This window comes from Rattus norvegicus, chromosome 19 (genome assembly GCF_021556685.1).
Source record: "Rattus norvegicus strain SHRSP/BbbUtx chromosome 19, alternate assembly SHRSP_T2T, whole genome shotgun sequence".
NCBI lineage: Eukaryota > Metazoa > Chordata > Mammalia > Rodentia > Muridae > Rattus > Rattus norvegicus.
The window spans coordinates 9,784,157-9,807,449 of record NC_141552.1 but is presented as its reverse complement, the minus strand read 5'-3'; the positions used below and the strand labels follow the sequence as shown (position 1 = coordinate 9,807,449).

Here is a 23,293-nt window from a genome sequence, read left to right as displayed (position 1 = left end):
TAGAGGCCACACAGGGTCACTGGTGTGTGTGTGTGTGCATGTACACGTGTGTATGTGTGCTTGTATGTGTGTGTACATAGTCTGCATGTGTGAGTGTACATGTGTACATGTGAATGCATACATAGGGGAGACGACCTTGGCTTTGCTGTCAAGAGAGAAGAACTCTGAGCTCAGTACAAGTGTTCGCTCGCGTATCTATACATGTCGTTAATTATAGACTCATTTAATGCCTGCTGAATATTAGGCGTTGTTCTCAGAGTAGTGAAAACCGCATTTTACAGGGATGAACCTGTGTGAGTTGGGGGATAGCTATCCCTTTGAACACAGTGGGAACCCCAGCTTTCCCAGTCCTCTGATCAATGCTTGACAGTGCTCAGCACTGAACAAAGGCAGAAGCACCCCACCCCAGGAGCCCAGAATCCCACTGCCCAGAACAAGTGACTTACATAGGCTCCTCTTCCTCCTCTTCCTCCTCTTCCTCTTCCTCCTCTTCTTTTTCTTCCTTCTCCTCCTCTTCTTTTTCTTCCTTCTCCTCCTCTTCTTTTTCTTCCTTCTCTTCCTTCTCTTCCTTCTCTTCCTTCCCCTCCTCCTCTTCCTTTTCTTCCTTCTCTTCCTTCTCTTCTTCCTCCCCGTTCTCCTCTTCTTCCTTCTCTTTCTTCTCCTCTTCCTTCTCTTTCTTCTTCTCTTCCTCCCTCTTCTCCTCCTCTTCCTTCTCTTCCTCCTCTTCCTTCTCTTCCTTCTCTTCCTTCTCTTCTTCCTCTTCTTCTTTCTCTTCATTCTCCTCTTCCTGCTGCTCTTGAATCTGTGGCAGCTCCCTGAGTCAGGACCAGAGGGAAGCTGTGAGCCCCCCCCCCCAGCTGTTCCAGCCCTCTTCACCCCACCTCTGACATTCGTCCTGGGACTTTCCAGCAAAGCTCCGCCTGAGAGCCTCAGAGCAGTGGCCACAGGCTCTCTCTACCTCCCTACACTGCCCTGGTGGTGACTCGAGCACAGGGATGAGCTTTAGTGAGCCTCAGTTTCCCCTGATGTGTTTCTTAGTAATTGCAGGCCAGGAGCGTGATCTGCTGATCGTAACAATCCCTTCTGTTTTGCATGCTTCCCTGACAACTTTGCTCTTAGCCCTTAATGCCTCAACACAGGCCCAAAAGCCATGGGGCGGCTGCCCATTGACTGAACTTCTGAGGAGATATATATATATAAACTTGGTGACCTTGAGTATTTAATTACAGCAGAAAACTAAATGTCACCAATAGAGTGTCCAAACACCATCCAAGAATGGAGTCATGTGAGGGGAATCCTGAGTACTTATGAAAAAACTTCAACAAGAGTCTTGTGAGCTCAGTTTCCTCAAAACACAGAATTGTTCATGGAATGAGCTTCCATGCCCCTCCCAGGTGTAGTGGGTAGGAAGGAGTGAGTTCACTTTGGATTATCCAACCGGCTATTGTTGTTTGTTTACATGCCTGTGTGGAAAAAACATGCTTTGCCACGTGCTGCTTGCCCTTGTGATTGTACACTTTATTCGTGTGGATAAATTGCCTGACGCTCTGAATAAAGTTTGCTAGTGCCTAAGACTTTAGTCCACCTCATGTTTAGATCTCGCTTTCTCAGGTTAAAGCTGGGCTCAGAGATACACACTTTTAATCCCAGCACTTGGGAGGCAATGGCGGACAGATCTCTCTGAGTTCAAGGCCAGCCTGTTCTACATAGTGAGTTCCAGGCCAGCCACGACTAAATAGTGAGACCTTGTCTAAAAACAAACAAAATGATGCTATAGTCATATAAGAGAATACTATACAAGTAGGGAAATAATGAGGATGATTTCCACCTGCTAAGTTATGGAAAGCTTCAAGGTAATCAAATATTACAAAGGGCAGCTAAGTACATGTGATAGGCCATGTTTCATACAAACAGAGGGGGGGTTGTCCTGGTTAGCCTTAGTTGTCAACTTGGCATAGCCCAGAGTCATCTGAGAGGAGAAGCCTCAATTGAAGAACTGCCTAGATCAGGCTGGTCTTTGGGTATATCTGTGGGAGACTGTCTTTATTAATTTGCATAGGCAGGCTCAGTCCACTGTGGGCAGTACCATTCCCTAGGCAAGTGGTCCTAGACTACGTAAAATGCTAACTAAGCAGAAGCCTGGAGAGCAAGCCAGCAAACAGCATTCCTTCATAGTTTTTTGCTTCAAGTTCCTGCCTGACTTCCCTCAATGATAGACAATGACCTGGAAGTATAAGCAGAAATAAACCCTATCTCCCTCCCCTATGCTGCTTTTGGAGTTGTGTCATCACAGCAACAGAGTCAAACTAGAACAGGGGGTTCCATGTGTATCTGGGGCCTGGTAGCCTTGTGCCCAGGGGCTGAGGGCAGGTGCTGAGAGTGGAGGGGCAGGTGTGGTCTTTTGTGCCTTTAGGATTCCACACTGTATGCCTGAGACCTCGAGCACTCATTCCTTTTCCGGAACTTCTCTCTTTTCCCACCTGGGCATCTCCACCATGGCCTCACTCTCGTCTTCATAAATGGGAGCCAACTCTGTCTCCTGCAGGCTGGCACCATCTTCCTGCTGGGTGTCCTCCCAGCAAGAGTCCACATCCTCGAGGACAAGATCATGTTCCGCCTGTTCCACAGGGAGGATGCTGACTGCAGGGAATAAAGGGGAGCCATTTGTGGGGTGAGGAGGGTGGCTTGTGTCCCTAAGTCCTGGGGGTCTATCCCAGTGTCTTGGCTCCTAGTTGGCTGTATTACCAACAGGATCATAAACACCCAGCTCAATGCCCCAGGGACAGCCTCAAACAACACAACTACGTATCCAGCCTCCTCCCTTGACTCCTCCGCCTTTTTCCCCCTCTTGGGATCAAGCTCTGGTTGCAGCTGACCTAACTTGCTTCCTATCATGGCTTACCTGCTTAGAGGCTTGGCTCAGAGCAGAGAGAATATTCTATTCAGTGCCACAGTTGATGTTAAAGGACCCAGACCCACCCCCAGGGACAGGGTGCCCTAGATCGCCTGAGGGGTACAGAGAAAGCCTGCTCCTTGCCTATTTCCTAAGTGCCATCTCTCGGTGACAGCATGTATGTGAGCTCAGTAGCTGCTTCTGGAGACCCCGTGTCCCTCCATCTAGGCTTAGAATCTCTACTCTCCAAGACGCTGTGATTTTTCCATGGGGACATGGAAAATAGTTACAGATGCCTGTGACCTCTAACGTTTCTGACCAGAAGATGGTACGAGCCTGGGCTCCTGGCAGCAGTCGGCTCAGACAGCTGGGTGTGGTGGCTCATACCTGTAATCCCCCCACTTGAGAGGCAGAGGCAAGGTAGGAAGGATGGAGATGTGGTGAGTTCTAGGCCACCCTGGGCTACACAGGAAGGGCATTTCAAAAACCAAAGAAGTGATCTCAGAACATCTCATGGGAAACCCAACTCTCCCTGGGCAGGTGTCAAGTACGGAAGGGAGACTTCCTTCATACTGGCTGCGTCTCAAAAGTCCCAAAGGTCTTGGCGGCCCTCAATTCAAGCATGAATGATAATGGCGACAGTCTATTTTTGGTTTGGAGACACAGGGTCTTGGTATGCAGCCCAGGCTGACTTCAAACTTTTGATCCTCCTGCCTTCACATCTGAAGTGCTGGAGTTACGGAAGTGTGCTGCCTGACAGATATCTGTGACATTAAATGGGTGCTGGTATCAGGTCTTGTCCTGGGACTGTCGATATACATAAATATTATACTCCCTTTCCTCAGCACTTGCCAGGCTCTATGCACTGGGACTTCCAGGACTCACCCATCTATCCTCACATTAGGCTTTTGAAGACAGAAGAACCATTTTCCCCATTTTATCCTCTGATTTTATGTTTAATTCCCACCCTACAGGTGGGATAGAGCGACACAATTTAGCACTTTTCTCATTTGTCTTGGCCCTGGTCTCTACGGTTACTCTCCCTGTAGACACCCAGGGAAACCCAGAAACCCCAGGGGAAGTGCCCCGCCCACTCTGAGCTGGGATTTTCTGCACCTGGTGCTGGATTCTTGTTCTATAAACAGCCCTGGGGTATGACTCGGCAGCCCCATCCAACGGTGGCCCCCAGAGCAAGAGGTGAATCTCATTGTGTTCTTAGCTACCAAGTTCTGCCCAGACCTAGTGGGGGACAATGTAAGGGAGAGGCTGTTCCCAGCCTTAGAGAAAGACCATGCTCAGAGAGGCCGAGCCTCATGTCCAAAACCACACAGGAATGTGGCAACGAGCCAGGTCTTCTGACTCTCATTTCCCTGGCCACTGCATCCCAGTCGATAAGTGTTACTGTGAGCATCTCCCCAGTCCTGGGTCCCCACCGGGCACTGTTGCCAGTGGTGGCGTCATCATCGTTTCTTTCTTATGAACTCTTTTCAGATGCTCCGAGTGTGAGTCCTGGGTTGCTGGCCCTTCACAGCCATTTCTTCCCTTCATCTCTGCAGCCAGCCTAGAGGGTGCCCTTAGAATGTTCCTGCTTGTAGAGAAGTATGCCACAGCTCTGGGCCTGGTCACCAACCGAGAAAAGCAGGGATGGGGTGCAGCTGACAGACATCACGGTATGGGGTTGGGGTGGATGGCAGTTCCTTGGGAAAAGCAGCTGCCTAGAGCATTCTGGCCCCTCTCTGTAACAGTCGAGTTCTTGTTCTCCGCAGCCTCCCAAAGCCCATGTTTCAATTTCACACCTGGAGCCTTTCTTGGACAGGATGCTACCTTCCAGTCGGCAACCTGTCTGCCCCAATGTCACTGTGTGAAATTCTGACGCCAGCCACCTGTACCACTGAGATCAGGGCTCCTGCTCCCAGGGCCAGCTGTCATGGGGTCTAAGCACATTGGTCTCACCAGGACAGATACTCTGGCCTCAGATCTCCTGAAAGCCAGGGCCCAGGCTTCAATCTATCTTCTCTACCAGGCACGGTTTATGTTATCTGCTTCCCTCTGGTCCAGGCTACTTCTCTTCCCACCTACTCTGTTCTGAAGCATGGGCTCTCCCTCAACATACACATCTCTGAAGGTACAGTTCCAAGTTCACACAGGGAAGCCAGCACCCCTGGGAATGACAGATTGCCAGGATGCCCATATCCCAGTCATGAGATCTGGAGGTAGGGCATTCTTCGTCATTGAGCCTGGTCATGTGAGATGCTATCCTGCTTTGAGTACATCCCATGCCCACAGGACTTACTCAACTCCAGAGTAGTCTTTGTGAAGTCAGTCCCTGCTCGACCACCTTCAGAGGCTCCCCATTGCCTAGAGCCTTGTCCCCGAAGGGTTAAACTTTCAGCTTTGACTTCTCCAGAGTTTTTCTTTGCCCAGAGTTCTCCAGCCTCATGCCCTCACCTCCGGGCATTTCCCACTTTACAAGATTGCCCTTTCTCACGGCTTACGGGTGACCGCTGGGGTGACCGCTGCTGTTTAGATTTTCTCGTGAGCACAGACCAATCTGGTTTCTGACAGAAGCCAGGCCCTTCTTTGGGAAGCTGATTGTTTTAGTTATTTGTCTGTTTGGTTTCTCTGGGCAGCCTTGACGGTCCTGGTTTGTCCTTGATTTGTAGACCATGCTGGGCTCAAACTTAGAGATCTGCCTGCATCTACTTCCTGGGTGCTGGGACTAAAGGTGTGCACTACCACGCCCAGCTCGAAAGCTGGTTTGTTTTTTTTTTTAAGGTTGACAATTTTGCTTCAAAATCAATCTAGATAAAGATATCGAGGAGCCTCTGGGACCTTAGGGTCCCTGGCCAATTCCTCCATCCCACAACCCCAGTACCACAGGCAATGCCTGTTCAGTCCGCATCCCTTTAGTACCAAGTATTACAGGGTTATAGGGTATACCCACAATTTAAACACCCAGAGGCTGAGGCAGGAGGATGGAGAGTTGGGAGCCAGCCTGGAATGCACAGCAAGAACCTGTCTAAATAAATAAAACTTAAAAGACTCCTTTCAGACTTGGCTTAAGAATATCACGCAGTCAACAAGTTTCAGGTGCAAAGTCACACTCTTTAATGTCAATTACAATGTCATAGTAGGTGTGGTCCCTTCTCATGGGAGAGGAAACTAGGGCAGGCCTCGGAAGAAAGACTTGTAAGGAAACTGAGTCTTGTGTAGTGTGGATGGTGTCATGTGCCCCGGTGTGAGCATGCTTAGACATTGAACATTGAAGCCTCAACGGGGCTCTCCACAGTCTCACACCAGAAGGTCTTCCTTGCCCTTGCTCTGATCTGGGTGCTGCCCCATGGCCAAGAGCCCTGAGAGGAAGTTCTGGGGTTGCACTTAATGACTCTGGTGTCCTCTGTCCTGACTGGGGGTGCAGGGGCTGGGGGTTCACTATTCAAAGAGGGTGGGGATTAGCAGTCACTGCCCCCCAAGAGGTCTTCTCTTGAGGCATCCTTCAGTCCTTCAGCCATCCATCCATCTGTCTGTCCATGAGCTCCCCAGGTCCCCTCTCCCTTGTTTCAGAGGCCTCCAGCTGCTGTCGCCCCTGAAACAAAGGAGGTGACAAAAATGTGGGCACCTGAGTAGACAGAGGATGGATGGATAGATGGATGGAAGGATAGACAAGCATCTGAGTGGCTAAGCAGATGATGGGTGGATGGATGGATGGATGGATGGATGGGTAGATGGGTGGGTGGATGGATGGATGGATGGATGGGTGGATGGGTAGATGGGTGGATGGATGAGCATCTGAGTGGCAAGCAGAGGATGAATGGATGGGGAGACTAGGGGACAGGGTAGAGGAAGGAAATGAACATGTATCCCCAGACCCTCAGTCACCCCATGTAGTGGGTTAAAAGGTATCCCTGAAAAGACATGCCTAAGTCCTATCCTATCCTATATAAATGTGACTTTATTTGAAAATAGAGTCTTTGAGAATATTATTGGCCTCAGGATCTCAAAGCAAGAGATTTCTGGATCTAGGGCAGGCCTTCCCCCTTGCAACAGTCACCCTTCCAAGGGGAGGATGAGCAGACGACACAGGGAGCAAATAGAAGGTCAGCTAGAAGCCAAAGAGACTCAAGGTGGTCAGGAGAGCTGCAAGGACACACACCCCACACACGCTCTGCCTTCTGGAGTCTCAAAGGGAAAGGACCCTGCCAGCACCCCAATTGTGGACGTATGCACATTTGTCACGGCAGCCACAGGAGACAAGTCTACCTAAGCTCCTGGTCTTTGTGCCAGTGCCCACCAGAGACCTGCCTGTTCCAGGAACTCTGAGGTAGCCTGATTGCACCAGATGAGAGTCCTATATCTTTCCAGGAAGCCAAGAGAAAGACAGGAGGACCCATCACCCATCTGAGCCCTCCACAGTGTGGAGATGATCCCTGTCCTGGAACATTTTGGCCCTTGAACTTCGGACGGAGTAGTTACCCGCCTGGCCCAGTGGGGCCTAGTTTTTGCTGCATATAACTTACTGAGGAACTGCCTCCAGTTCTCCAAGGCTTATCTTTTCTCTGCTCTAACAGCCATGGGGTCCCTGCAGACTCTAGGGCTGCCAGGAGTCCAGGAGAAAGTGAGCTAGCCCCACCTTGAAGCTGGCCAGCTTTCTCCCTCCCACTGGGTATTGTTCTAGTTACTGTCCACTCTCTCACCTCCATGGCCTGGGCTGCCTGTCCTGCTCATACAGACCATGGTCCAGAGGGCTGGGATTGGATGCAGTTTTTCTCCTGACTCAGGGAGACCCTACATGTCTAGGGATGGTATAGAGGCTGCACTGTGCACAGGTCTGAAGGCTACTTTGTTCCCTGGAAGCCCACCACAGGTGCCTGAAGCAGGCTGAAGCAGGTGGCAATAAGTTACCCATCACTACTGGATGGATAGATCACCAGACTTCCGGTGGTACTGTCTCTGCCTGTATGCTGCCTGGCTTCAGCCTTCCGTCTTCCAATGGTGCTATCGAATACCTTCCGACTCATCACAGGGGAGGGAATTCTGTGGCTCAGTGGCTCTGAAGTCCCTAGAATCTGTTTCCCAAGAAACACCTCTTTCCCAACCAAACCCACACGCCTAGCTTCCAGAGTCCAGTCTCCAGTTCTGGGTAATTGCCAACAGGAAGGGGTGTAGTCTTGGCTTCAAGGTTGTTTTCCTGACAGAGGAAACACTCTAGCCACCAGCTCCGTTACTGCTATCCAGAGGTGCTGAGCCGGAGCAGGCCCTCTGCACTTCAGGTTAGGAGACCTTAGCTGTACCTCAAACTCAGACCTAAATATATCAAGCGACCCTCCCTGAAAGGAACATGGGACTCGGGAGCATGGTACTTACTGGTCTGTACGTCACACGTCCCAGGGCAGCTGGGCTCCTACATGGAGAGAAAAGAGGAGATCTGTCATGGCCACCTCACCTCCCTCCCTCCTATCCCTAGTACACATGTGTCCTTTCCCCACCAGAACCGCAGAAGACCCACCACCTAGGCTCCCTGCTCTTGCCTTCTCTCCGGAGGCTACCGGCTGCTCTCCCTCCAGGACCACAGTGTGCCCTCAGCTTTTGCTCAGGCCAAACCACCTCTCTTTTGCTTATCCTGTGAAATGGCCATCCTCTCCTTCCAGCCCTTGGAAGTCTTCTCCCTACTATGCCTGCTTCCCCTGCTGCCGGGGTCCCCAGGGTCCTCTGTCATGGGGGCATCTTCGGTAATTAATGGTTCTTCCTCTCTGGCCCCTTTTATGGTTCTAACTCTCTGAAGGAAGCCATTACTCTCTGTGCTTCAGAGACGGTATGATGAAAGATATGAAGTGTAAACCTGGCTTCCATCACCTTCTGCTCTGTCTGCCTCAGCACTGAGCCAGCTAGGAGGGGAGAGAGTGCATAATACTGGGAGTGGACCCAGGATGTCCGGCTCTTGGCCTGATTCCCATGAAACAAAGACAAAAACCTCTGCTGGGCCTAGAGCCAATGAGGAAAGACCTCTTGGACCCTACTTCCAGTGAGGGAAGAGTAGGGTTCTTGGCTCTGTGAGAGGAGCTGGGGAGCTGAAAGAGTTGCAGCAAGGTTCCTGCTCAGAGGTGCTGGGGCCCAGAGGTCTGGGACCAGTCTAGGCCCACCTCTCTCTCTGGACAAGACATCTTACTTTCAGACCACTCTCCTGTGTTTTTCCCAAGGCTGGGTAATAGCAGATTTTTTCACCTGCTTCTCTGGGGGATAAAGTAAGGTTCCCCAAGGACCAAGGCCAATATCACACAGCCAGGCCTGAGAGTAGGCTTCCCAGTTCTAGATGCTTCTATGGAGATATCAATAATCTCCCAGAAAAGAGAATCAGGCTCCTAGGATCTTGATAAAGAAAAGGAGGAGGTGATCGTGACCCCACCACCACCCACGTTTGGGCCCTAAGCTGTCAGGAACACTCATGCAGCCTAAGAGCTTCCTGGGAACCTCACTTCTTCCTGGAACGCTCCTGGGCTCTGGATCCTTGTGCATTCTTCTGGGTCATTTCCACTAGCAAGCCTTTTTGATGCTCTGGGAGGTTCCATGTCAGAGCTCCTCTGCCCCTGTAGAAGTCCCTAGACTCTACGCTCCTGACTGGTAGGTAGATCAATACTGGTGGCTACAGAGCCTGAGCAAATGTGTGCACACAGACAGGCTTCAAGGCCGAGTTGCCGCTGATGGCTCCCTTCTTGCTGTGTCCCCATGCCCAGGGACTCAGGCCAACCATCCGACCCTTATTTGAGCTTCCAAGACCTTTCGCTCACCACCGCCCAGTCAGGGTCTCTTCTGCCTGGCTGCCCACTCACCTGCTCTGCAGCCTTCCCATGGAGCACAGGCTGAGGCAGGGCCATCTCCAGCCTGTGTAGGAGCCACTCGATCAGCCTGAAATGGGGAGATGAGCTGAACTCCAGTGAGAAGAACTGGGGTGGGGAATTGGCACAGATAACAAGCGTGCCAAGAGGCAGGTCGTGTCAGACGTCAACTCCAGTGCTCTAACCCTGAAGGCCCCTTTCTGCCCTCCCCGTCCTTCCCAGGCAGCCCTAGCAGGTAGCTCAGCTCAGCTACATCTGCTTCAGATATGCATTTCTGGTCTCTCACCACCACCCCCAGGGTGTGAGCATTGGGGAGCACCCAGCCAGATTTTAAAATGGATGTGGCATTGGACCAACATCCCTGCACATTTACAGCTGGTCACAGAGAGGGCATGCACAAGGTTTCTGATCACAGGAAAAGTCTGAAATGCTTCTAAGCGCTCCTGTGTGGTCATATAAATGAAGCCCTATGTAGCTCTTTACAGTGATTGAAGGAATAAGGTAGAAGTGGTATATAAAGCCACCTCTGAGGGACCTCTTGTAAAAGTGTGTGGCATGTACATGCATGCACATGTGTGTGTTTTATGCACATGAATAGGTGTGTATGTCTATGTAGTCATTCAGAGACCAGAGAAGGGAGGCAGGCACCCCTCTCCCCTGCCCGCATCGTCCTCTGCCTTGTTCCTTTGAGGCAGAGGCTTTTCCTAATGGTGAAACACGGTCTCTCCCTAAGCCTGAGGCAGGGTCTCTCCACAAACCTGAGGCAGCTTTTCTGCCTAAAGCTAGAGCTCAAGTTTTTTTTCAGCAAGCAGCAAGCAATCCTCCTGTCTCCATTCCCTGCCTCAGTGCTGGGCTTATAGGTCTGCACAGAACCATGCCCGCTTTCACAGAGGTGCTGAGATCCAAATTCTTGTCCTCATGCTCATGGAGTGAGCTTGTATAGCAAGCGCTCAACCACTGACCCATCTCCCCAGACACTGAGGGACTTTTTTTAAAAAGTTCCACTTAAGGAGGATGTTAAAGAATACATGCAATTTGGTTTTAATAGAGCTCGGTCTCTCTCTCTCTCTCTCTCTCTCTCTCTCTCTCTCTCTCTCTCTCTCTCTGTGTGTGTGTGTGTGTGTGTGTGTGTGTGTGTGTGTGTGTGTGTGTGTGACTTGTTTTAAGACAAGATCTGGCTATAGAGTCCAAGATGGGTTTGAACTTATGATCCTCCTGCTGCCTCAGCTCCCTGAGATTACAGGTGGGCACTTGGTATATGTTTAAAGGAAATGCTCACCCCAGCCTGGTTGATGAGGAAGATACTGATGAGGTTTGCCTGGAGAGTTTGAGTCTTCGCCCAAGTGAATGTTTTTAACTTTCTAATTTAGCTGATTAGTACTGGGTTAGAGCAAAGCATTGAGGCTGACCCTTGTAGGAGGTGCAGCCTTCAGGGGGCTCACCTGACAGGGTCCCCAGGTGGTGGCAGGGAAGAGGCTTGAAAGCCAGGCTGGGGCTCTGCGGCTGGCTCCTCCTCAGGCTCCACGGGTCCAGGATTAGGCTGGGAGGGGTTCTCTGTGGGCTCCACTTCCATAGGGGTTCCTGGAGGATCTGAGTGGTAGGAGAGCCGCACTAAAGACCCCATAGGTGGGCTTCAGTCAACCCCCTATGGGTATAAAGGGCGGGATTTGGAGAAGTGACAGGGTTGGGTGAAGAGACCTTGGAGACCACCCTAACAGCAAACAGCCTAGGAAGGGAAAGGGACAGCCCCAAGCTTGTGAAGTCCAGCTGACTCAAGCACACACACACACACACACACACACACACACACACACACCACACACACACCACACACACACATCATACACACACCACACACACACACCACACACACACACATCATACACACACACACATACCACATACACACACACACCACACACACACCACATACACACACATACACACACACCACACACACACACCACACACACACATACACACACACCACATACACACACATACACACACACCACATACACACACACATACACACCACACACACACATATACACACACCACACACACACCACATACACACACATACACACACACCACATACACACACACACACACCACACACACACACCATACCACACACACATACCACACACACACACCACACACACACACACACACACCACACCACACACACACACCACACACACACCACATACACACACATACCCACACACATACACACACACACCACACACACACACATACACACCACATACACACATACCGCATACACACACACACCACATACACACATACCATACACACACACACACAGAGTCTCAGGTTCCCCTGGAGAGCCTACCCTCTCCTGTGACCACTTAGGAAGCCCCTCCCAGCTCCTCCTCTGTACCTGGTTCCAAGACAGCACCCTCAGGTTCAACTTTCCAGGCCTGGATAACAGAGATGGATGGGTCGTGGTCAAAGACAGCCTGCATGTACCCCACCTCAGTCAGCTGCGCCCTGGCCCCGTGTGTTAGCACCAGTATGCATGTGTGCATACACATATGCATGGCGCTGGTGGCAGCTCTACGATGGTTAACCTCCTTTGTTAAGGTCACTCAGAATCACCTAGGAGGCACACGCCCTCTGGGCAGGCCTTTTAGGGAGTTTCCGAAGAAGTTTAACTGAGGAAAGAAAGCCCACTCTGAGTGTGGTGTCTCCATCCCATATGTTGAAATCTCAGACTCAGCAAAAAGGTTTCAGAGACAGACAGACAGACAGACAGACAGACAGACTGATAGAGACTGATGGACCCACCATCTTTCACTTCTGTCTGCTGCCATGGTTCCCCACCACGATGGATGGTACCCACTTTAAACCACGAGCTAATAAAAACTCTTTAAACATCTTTTGTCAGGAATGTTGTCTCGTCACTAAATAATCAATGCAGTGGCTCCATCTTGCTCCCAAATGTCCCCAGGCCCTTGTCAGTCACTCCTCCCAGGAAGGACACTCCAATGAGAAGATCTGCCTTCCAGTGGATGCTGGGGATGGTCCCTGGCCTGCAGGAGTGGACAGTTCCCTGGGCCCCAAGCCTCCCTGCGGTCAGCCACCCACCCCCATCTCATCACTCACCTGGGAAGGCGTAGGGGGCTGAGGTAGCACCTTCTCCAGATTCAGCTCAAGCCACCTGAGTAGCCACAGGCTGGGCCTGTGGAGGGGTCAGTGATCAGCAAGTGGACGGCCTGAAACAAGAGCTCCCTTCACTGCCCACCTGAGTCTAGGCCTGGCTAGGCTTCTACACCCGGAGAAGGAGCCAAGAGTCTAAGCTTAGAATGAGTGAGTGACGGGGAGAGTGGAGGGAGGTGGAAGGCATGAATCTGGGTTTCTTGCGGAAATCGAAAAATGGTTCTTCAGGCTGACAATGGGGACATGGTAACTTGAAAATGTAATAACCGGGACTAGGTACTTATTAAGCACTTCATGTAAAATTCTAGGGTTTTAGCCTTTTTTTAAAATTTATTTATTTATTTATTTATTTATTTATTTATTTATTTATTTATTTATGTTTTGCCTTTGAGACAGAGTCTAGCTATGTAGTCCCAACTGGGTTCAAATTTGTGATTCCCCTCCACAGTTCTGGCCTTATAGGATTACAGGTGTGGGTGCACTTGTGTCCAGATTGGTTTGTGGCTTTTCTTAAAACACGGGAGGCTCTGCAGTTACACCAAGCAGGGGTGGCTGAGCCTGGGCAGGGCCCCTCCCTAAGCAGGCTCCTCGGTGTCATTGTCCCCATCTTCTAGCCTGACACCCTCACTGAGAAGAAGGTGGTTTCTTTTGAGAGGTCATAGGCTGGGTCCCTGAGATAACCAAGTTTGCATATACCTCATGGTGGGCCAAGCCCTGCTTCCAGATGCCACATAAACCCCCACACTCCCAGAAGTCTGTCTGCACACAGAGCTTATCCATGCTTGCTCTCCTTCGTAGGCGGCCCTGCAGAATCTCCAGGAAGTATTGGAAAGCCCGTATATCCTGGAACACTACCCCATGCTATAGATAAGAAAAGTGAGGTGGGAAAGAGGGAAGAGACATGCTTCCGGTCACTCGGGAGGTGGTGATAGACCCTGCTCTCAGTTCAGCACACACTGCTTGGCCTGCTACAGACAACAGTGACCCTTGCTGACAAGGACTTACTCAGTGTCTTGAGTCTTGGAAGTTTTATCTGAGCCATCTTCAGACCCTACAGAGCCAGGGAATAAACGAACACGGAGGCGGGATGAGGAAAGGTTGCTCACTGGGTACAAAACTGCACTTAGAGATTGTCAGAAGTCCTGGCTGCACAGAGGGTGGACACAGAGAGCAACTGAACACCATGTATCTCGAAAATCTAAAGAAAAGACGGGATGTTCTCGCCAGGAAGAAATGGGAGTTGTCTGAAGAAAACAGGTAGGTTTAACCTGATTACAAAAGCATCGGGTAATGAAACACCACCGGTAGCCATTAAAACAGGCCATGTTGGGTTTTATGTGTCAGTTTAAAAATTAACGGCTTGAAAAAAAATATACATGAAGTCAAGGGAGAAAGAGGAGGGAAGGAAGGAAAAAGAAAAAGGGAGCAGAGAGGAAGGGAAAGAGGAAAAAGCTAGGGGAGATGAAGGTAAGGAGGGAGAGAGAGGAAGAGGGCAGGAAGAGAGAAGGAGCAAACACCCGCCTGGAACTCCCTGGTTTGGCCTCGAGCAACACTCAAATCTGGTCCCCCAAGGCCAGTGGATGAGTCACTGCCATTCCCCTCACTGCTGGACCTACCCCGGTAGCCCCTCAGAAGCTCCCACCCCCTGGAAAGTCATCCTGCCTTTTCATCTTACCTGGGTCTCCAGTGCCACAGGGCTCCAGGGTCTGTGCTCCATCCTGCTGAGACAGACAGACATTACTGGCAGTCCCCAGGAGCAGCCTTTCCAGCCCCACAATCCCCTCCTGACTCTTCCCTCAGCCTCCGGCCACCCTGCCCTTGTACCTGATCTGGGCCTCCCTCTCCGGCAGCCAGGTTCTGGCCCCCACTGCTGCTGTAGACAGGCTGTGGCACGACCTTCTCCATGCCCTTCCAGAACCAGCTCAACATCCAGGAGCTGGGCCTGCCAATGGATAGGGACATGAATCCACTCAGCCCTCATCCTGCCAGAGTGGCAGTCCATAGCCCTGAAGGATTTGTATCTCCCCATGATGAGACTCTAAAACCTCACTTCTCCAGAAAGACCCAGGGTACCCTTCGGTCCAAACCCAAAGATACCAGAGAGACCTTTGGAACCTGCCCTCCAGTTGCTCCACACAGCACAGCCAGCCTCTCTATACCTCACGTAACTTGCCCCTACCAGCATTTATGACTGGCGCTCCAAAAGGATGCCCCCAGAGCAGTGGTTCTCAATCTGTGGGTCTCAACCCCATGGGGGTCAACAAACCCTTCCCCAGGAGTTGCCTTAGACCATTGGCAAACACAGATATTTACATTATGACTCGTAAGTAGCAACAAAAACAACCTTATGGTTGGGGGTCACCGCAGCAAGAGGAGCTGTATTAAAGGGTCGCAGGATTAGCAAGGTTGGGAACCACTGCCTTAGCCTATCTCTGTAGGCAGAGGCTCATCGGTTTATGTGAAGATCCTAAGTCCTGGTCCTTCGTTGGCCCCCAGCCCAAGATCCACTGGATAAACTCTATGGACTAAAATGGCTAATGTCAGGACTGGCTTCACTGGGAAGTCAGCAGCTCCAGCCATGATCTGAAACCTCCCCAACACTAATTAGTGTGCCCCAGCATCGATGCCATTCTGGTGTCCCACACATTACTGTGGCCTGCCCTCTCTTGGTAACCATTCCCACTGTGCTCAGAACACCCCCAGCCTCCATCAAAGTTCCCCTAACTGCTTCATGATGCTCTGGGCCTCTGGGAATGGCCGCAGACCTGACTCACAGCGCTCCTCTCCGTGCCAGTGGCTCCCTGCAGGGGCGGTTGAGAGATGGAGGGGGTGGTATAGTACCTGTTCACCTTGACAACAGCAACCTGGGCCTGGGAGGTGGGCTGAGGAGGGTCAGCTTCCTGGGTCTCTGGCAAAAAAAGGAGAGAGAGAGAGAATTTCCTAGATATTAGATGTGGACGCCAAAGAGGTCCATTTCTCCCTTACTAAGGAGATCAAGTCAGAGGCAGGACTGATGGATGGCACCAAGGGGTTAGAAGGGGAGGCTTTCAGCTCAGCTTAGCTGAAAAGCCCCCAGGAGCCCACTCCAAGCTTCTCTGAGCCCCCACTTGGTCATCAGTGAAGTGAGCTGCTGCCAGGCTCTGGGAGGAGACCCCAGCCCTCACCCCAGCCAGCCGGGGTCCCAGCACTCACCTTGAAGGCTAGGGCCAGCCTCAGCCACATCCTCTCCTTCCACTGGTTCCTCTGGTGGCTGTGGGTTCAAATGGGACCTGTAAGCCTTAGTGACGTGGTGCAGAAAGGACAGCCTCTCTCATTCTATCTAGAGACCTGTAGCTCCAAAGTTGACTGACTCATTTCAGGATCATCTCCAAAGATGGCCTCACCCTCCACCAGGGTCCTTCCTTCCTTGAACCACAGGGGCCCGGCACCCAGGCTGGAGCCTCACCTCCCAGCCTCATATCCCACAGGGAACTGTTCCACTTCAACAGCCAAAGAAGAGGGGGATCCATAGGGCAGACTGGAGAAGAAGGGCCAGAGGTGCTCCTCAGTCTGGCTTCTTCCTCCTGAGGCCGAAACTTTCCTCCCTGACTCTGCCTCTCTCTGTCCCTGCTGCCTCCTCTACTCCTGCACTGTGCGCAGTTATAGACAACCACACGTGGGCATCTGTGTAGACACCCGAAGGTGTATACTACACCTGGGCCTAGAAGACAGTGTGTGGAGAAGAGACAGATTTCTGAGCCTCTGGGAAAAGCCCTATACTTCAGATCTGGCTTCCCAAGGGGCCCATTTCTCCCTTAGGTCATATGTATGTCTATGCACACATAGACATGAATATGCATATCACACTATTGTGCATACAACAGTGATATACACATGTATGCACATATGTACAAAATTCATAATATACACTTGTATCTAATTGCATATACACACATGGCAGCAATACAACTGTATTCAAACACATGTGCACAGATGTGCTAATGTCCACACAAATGAATATATGTGCATTCAGATATATTTGCATATGTATAAAGACATAAATTTGCATGCATACATGTGTATGCTTAGTCACATGGGCATGCATTTGCATAATTACATAAGCATGTATACATACATGTACAATATACATATAAAACATACACATAATGTCTAAAATTTACACAAGTATACATATGGCATATAAAATGTGTATGTGTACAGAGGTGTGCAAATGTATGAACAGATGAGCATATGCACAAACACATAAGCTCATACTCAGAAATGTGCATATGGAATCATGTGTACATGATAAACATGTACATGCCCTGTGTACGAATATATACACATGAGCATACAGACGCATGTGTGCTCACAATATACTAACATGCATATACCAAATGCACATAAACACACATGTACACAAATACTCATTCTATACCATTTCCTAAACATACTCTACACTAACCCAGACACAACCTTTTTCCTTCCAGAAATACCTTGCCTCCGAAGCCTTCTGCACCAGACTCCACATCTAGGAAGCACACCCCACCGGCTTCCAACCTTGGAAGTTAAATGACCCTCGCTTATGAGTTCCCGTAAGCTCTCAGAGCAGTGCTGGAGCTCATTCCCTTCCTAGCCCTGCCTCCTGGCATAAGGAGCTGATGGGCACTTTTCTGCTAACCTCTAGGGGCAATGCCTGGATGAGTTCTCTGTATGCCTTTTGCTTTAAGCACTGAATCTAGCATCAATTAGAAGCTAAATGAAATCTGCTTAATTGAGCTGCTAAATTAGTTGTCATCCGGCCCCTGAAGGGATGAGATGTCAGACTGGCAAGTTTTGCTATGCTTGAAGGAAAATTCTAGAAAAAAAATGTTCCTCAAAATGTGTCACATGGACCAGTGCCAGCTTGTAAACTGCTAACTTGTCTGTGGTGACTGAACAGTTGAATCAAAAACTAAGGGTTGATGAGATGGCTGTGTGGGTAAAGGTGCTTGCTGTCTGACCAGAGGACACATGCCACATGAGTTATTCTCTGATCTCCATGCATACACAATAAATAAATGTAATAAGTTTTTAAAAATTCTACCTCATGTCCCAAAGTATATGTATTCAGTGGAACTGTAATATTTTTTCATTATTTGCTTGTTTGTGTTTATTGGTTTCTTGAGACAGGGTTTCTCTATGTAGTCCTGGCTGTTCTGGAACTCACTCTGTAGACACCCTGGCCTTGAACTCAAAATCTGCCTGCCTCTGCCTCCTGAGTGTGCTCCCACTGCCTGGCTTTTATTCCTTCAAACTCTTCCATAAACTCCTTCTTGCTCTTTTTAAAATTCATGGCCTCTTTATTCATTAATTGGTGTGTGTGTGTGTGTGTGTGTGTGTATACAAACACACACATACACACACAATACACACATGCACAATACACACACACACACACACACACACACACACACACACACACACAAATATATTCTGGGCTCTCTTTACCAACCCCTGCTCACTTCAGTATGTCTATTGTTGACATCCTGGGAACACCGATGTTCAAAGACACTTGGAAACTGAACTAAGGGGCTGGAGAGACAGCTCAGTGAGTGTGAACACTGCTCGTGAAGGACTCATGTTCCGAGCACCCATCAGGGAGCGCACAGCTCTGTCCAGGAATCTGGTGCCCTCTTCTGGCCTCTATGGGCACTGCACCCATGTGAACACCATCAACCCCCCCCCCAATACATAACATTTAAAATAAATCTTTTTTAAAAATACCATTTTAAAAGATGTACAATTGGGGTTGGGGATTTATCTCAGTGGTAGAGCACTTTCCTAGCAAGCGCAAGGCCCTGGGTTCGGTCCTCAGCTCAAAAAAAAAAAAAAAAGATTTACAATTAATTTTCTACTTCCTGCATTGAGAAAGTTTTCCTATGAAACGAGTACCAACCGAGGGAAGTGGTGTGCTTCTATTCTGGAGCTATTTCTGAACCTCCTGGTCTGTGGACTGGTAATACATGGGTCATGGACCAGAGTCTAGAGTGTCTCTGCTCTAAGACTCCAGAGGCTGATAAACATGGTCACAGGCTAATTATAGCATACTGCCTGGTTTTGCAAATAGCGTGTATGAACGCAGTGCCAAGTTTGTATTTGACGTGTATGTGTTCTTGAGGAAGTTGGTCACGTGTACCGCTGCACGTGTTTAGAGGACAACCTGAGGTGTTAGCCCTTGTCTCCCACCTTCTTTTGAGACAGGGTTTCTCTGTGCTTTTTAAGTGGGTTAGCCAGGCTAGCTGGCCAGTGAGCCTCCATGGATTCTCCTCTTTGTTTCCAACTCCCTGGAGAAGCACTGGAATAAAAGATGCCTGGGTGACTGCATCTAGATTTTACAAAGGTTCTGGGGATTTGAACTCAGGTCTCCATGCTTGCATAGTAAATGCGTTTAGCCTCTGCGCCACTGCTTCAGCCCCATAAATGGATTTTGTCTGCACACAGGCATGCTCGTTTGTTACACGTTCTGCACAGCTGTGCTCACGCTACAGAGAGCGGGGCTGAGCAACTAAGAGACACGGCATGGCCCACAAAGCCTGTCTGACCTCTCACAGAAACAGCCTTGAGCAAACCTGCTCACTCTCTGGGTTTGAATGGCCTCGTTCAAGTGTGCACTAAGTCAATGACCACATTTCCCACTGCCCCCTACTTTTACCCATGGGGATCAGGCGGCCCAAGCTGGTGAGTCCCTGAGCAGTAAAGCCAGCCTACCCTCCTCACCCTCTCCCCTCACCAGGGTCTGGACCTCTGGTGCAGCCTCTTCAGGTGCTGGTTCCGGTTCCGGCTCTGGTTCCGGTTCCGGCTCTGGTTCCGGCTGAACCTCTGGCTCGGGTTGTGGATTTGCCTCAGGCTTTGACTCTGTTTCTGGCTGTGGTCCTGCTCCCTCTTCAGTCTTCTGGGGGGTCCCCGGAGGCTGAGGCAGCACCCTTTGGACCCAGCCCAACATCCTGACACCTGTAAGCGAGAGAGTCTTTAACCTGAATGAGCAGTCACTCTCCTCACTCATGGCTACCTTGTGGGGATTGCACTTGCCCTTTACTGAACCCCGCCTTTAAAAATAGTCCTGCCGGGGTTGGGGATTTAGCTCAGTGGTAGAGCGCTTGCCTAGGAAGCGCAAGGCCCTGGGTTCGTTCCCCAGCTCCGAAAAAAAGAACCAAAAAAAAAAAAAAAAAAAAATAGTCCTGCCGTATGGCTGGAGAAACGGTGCCGAGGTTAAGAGCACTTGCTGCTCTTCTAGATTCTGCTTTTCCATACGTATTTTACAGCACCCATGTCAAGCAGCTCATAAGCACCTGTAACTCCAGTTACAGGAGACCTCTGTGAGCACCCACACATACATGGAACACACACACACACATACACATTAAAAATAGTTTTAAACGTTTCTGCGATTATGTATAACCCCTTTTCACACACACACACACACACACACACACCCAGACATGCATGTCTGCTTCTTGCCCCTGCGGTCTGAATTCCAGAATATAACACGTTCTCTATCGTGTGTGACCTTTGAGCACGGCTTCGTTCACTGAGCATATGCATCTTGGATTCCTTTGTAAGTGTTTGTCGCTAATTCATTTATTTCTATTATGGAATAGTATTCTATCGCATGGATTCTGCATATTTTGCTTCTCTGTTTCCAAGCTGATGAGACCGTTTTTATTGGAGGTTCAAATAAAGCACACAAACATAAAAATATTTCTTCAAATGTTATCTAAGACTGGCTGTTGAAAAGAATCTCAATGTCCATCGGGGGTGAGGTCTGCATTCCATAAAGTATAATACAGCCCATAATGTGATATGCGGAAATGCCGGAAAGAAGTGCACTTGTTGGAACAGGAGATCCCCATGCTCTACCACTGTCACAACACAGACTCTCTGTGTGTCTGTTTGCCTGTCTGCGAAGTGGGAGCGCTGAGGCCAGGCGTGGTGGCACCCACTCAGACTCCAGCGCTTGAGTGGTGGAGACAGAAGAATCCAGGCTAGCCTGAACTAAAAGAACAAGAGGCATCAATAGTGCCTGCCTTGTGGGCAGAGTGTGAGGATAAAAGCCATTAAGAGACCCCTGCATGGAGGCACATGCCTTTGATCCCAGCTTTTGGGAGGAAGACACAGTCAGATCATAAGTCCTGGGCCGGGCTGGAGAGATGGCTCAGTGGTTAAGAGCACTGACTGCTCTTCCAGAGGTCCTGAGTTCAAATCCCAGCAACCACATAGTGGCTCACAACCATCTGTAGAGAGATCCGATGCCCTCTTCTGGTGTCTGAGTACAGTGTACTCATATACATGAAATGAATTAATTAATTAAAAAAATAAGTCCTGGGCCAACCGGCTATACAATTGAAACACTATCTCAAAACAAACAAAACCAATCAAATAAAAACTCATAAAGGCAACATTCTTAGACCAGGGACTAAGCCCTCACTACATTTTGAGTTATCTGTTTGGATACCATCCGCTGGCCAGTGACTGGCCCTTGCCGAGGGCTTCATAAAGGCTGGCCATGACTACAGGGACAGGTACTGAGTGTGAATACCAATTATGGGATACTGTACTGCAGAAGCCCATGACAGAGAAGAAATGCCAGTGACTTGTGGATAGAATGTCTAAGGTAACATTAGCCAGGTGCTTTAATGCCAGCTGTCAGGAGGCAGAGGCAGGCAGATTCTTGTAAACTTTACTATGGTTTACACAGTAAGGTCCAGACCAGGCAGAACCACACAGTGAGACTTCTCTCAAAAATAAATTAAAAAATAAATAACAAGTTATCATTTTTTAGCTTTGAGAATAAAATAGCAGTTAGACTTCTGTCACAGTTAATGATGACCAGTTAAGATTTCTGACACGGTTAATGATGACCAGTTAGACTCTGTAACAGTTGATGATGACCAGACAGACTCTGTAACAGTTGATGATGACCAGTTGCTACCTTATTACTATCAAGTAGCACATGGGGAGCCAGCTCCATGGGACTGAATTCTTGCAGGATGGCCTGGCTCTGTGGTACTATCAAAGCTGACATGTAGATAGGTCCACGAAAGGCCACCCAGGACACAGGCCTACCAGCGTTATGCCTCCCTGTCTATCCCTTCAAGGACTCTTAGAAAAAAGTAACCCCATAGCCAGCTTCTCAGAATCCATTGCCAGCCTGCTTGACTGACCCAAAACCTTCACCTCTGACCCAGCTCTCGCTCAGCTTCTCCCAGAACAGCCTCTATGGGGACAGAGCTTAAGCTTCAGAGGCAGATCAGCCTACAGAAAAGTAACCGGGGCCAGGCACAACCAATGGGTTCTTCTAGTTCTCTGCTGGTTTCGGGATGTGGACACAATGACTTCTTCCCAAGGTCACACATTTGGAATGACAGGACACATAGATCCTGGCCAGCTCCCAGTAGTTCTGAGAACCAGACCTGAAGAAAACCCTTCTCTGGACCTGACTTCCACATCCCCTTGATAACACTCATTCTCCTGACAATCTTGCCTGCCCCCTACTCCCCGTGAGAGGGCTATCCAACAGGCTTGCCTAAGGTGACTCTGGCCAAGATGACTGTACTCTGAGATCTACCCTTGGGCCTGACTGCCTTCTCTTACTTCTGCTGTAGTGGGCAACGGTCCTAGCCTGGATTTTTGAACTGTCTGGAGGTTACCTAGGGGAACAACTTCCCAGGCCTGGTTTTCCTTGATGGAATTTGGAGACCTATCTCGCCGCCCTCCCACTTTGAAGGAAGAGAACCTGGAAGTTGAACCCAGGAATCTGCAGGGTTGGACACCTCAGATTCTGAGACTCTTCTCGAGGAGCTGGAAAAAATACAGATTCCTAGGTTCCCCCAAACCTGCTGAGAGTGTTGAATCCACATTTCTCAGGCTGTGCTGGAAATACGAAAGTCTAAGCCACAGGTTAGAGTGTGGGGACCAGGCACCATAGCTCTCCTGTCTGCTCTATTTCATCACCTAAATGCCCTGCTAAAAGCTGAGCTTGGGGATCCCCCAAGGAGTCCCATCGAGCCCCCACTTCATTTTGAGTTACCTGTTCAGATGTCAGCGGCTAGCCAGGAATTGTCTTCTCAATGCCCCAGCAGCTGGCCTCTCAGACCCAGCCAGGATTAATTGGCACTAGATGAGTCGGGTGCAAAGGATTAGGATATGCAGAAGCGGGGGGGCAGGGTAGAAAGATGTCTGGTGCCTAGAGGAGCCAGCAGCAACCCCTCAAGGGTTCAGCAGGGTCCTAGACACAGGTTTAGGGCTCTATGAGTTACTAGGGAACCTGCCCCAGGGTCTGGCTTTCTATGCGCTGTGACAAAGGCTGCAGGACAACCAATCTAGCCAGGATACATGTGTGGTTCTGGGAACCTCCTCA

At 49.8% G+C, this 23,293-nt stretch overlaps 1 protein-coding gene across 3 annotated transcripts in view; it reads right to left on the bottom strand.

Annotated features, from left to right (window-relative positions):
* The window catches only part of Cngb1 (cyclic nucleotide gated channel subunit beta 1), a 65,906-nt gene extending 42,893 nt beyond the window's left edge, over nt 1-23,013 (bottom strand). Inside the window, 14 exon segments of one of the 3 annotated variants that reach the window (NM_031809.2) lie at nt 447-815; nt 2,481-2,640; nt 8,258-8,294; nt 9,721-9,796; nt 11,169-11,316; nt 12,137-12,176; nt 12,862-12,937; nt 13,921-13,966; nt 14,591-14,633; nt 14,740-14,857; nt 15,757-15,823; nt 16,108-16,165; nt 19,667-19,887; nt 22,964-23,013. In NM_031809.2, coding sequence (NP_113997.2) covers nt 447-815; nt 2,481-2,640; nt 8,258-8,294; nt 9,721-9,796; nt 11,169-11,316; nt 12,137-12,176; nt 12,862-12,937; nt 13,921-13,966; nt 14,591-14,633; nt 14,740-14,857; nt 15,757-15,823; nt 16,108-16,165; nt 19,667-19,879 — 1,451 coding nt within the window. In that variant the 5' untranslated portion in view covers nt 19,880-19,887; nt 22,964-23,013. 3 annotated transcript variants of the gene reach the window in all.
* Between the last annotated feature and the right edge of the window lie 280 nt (nt 23,014-23,293).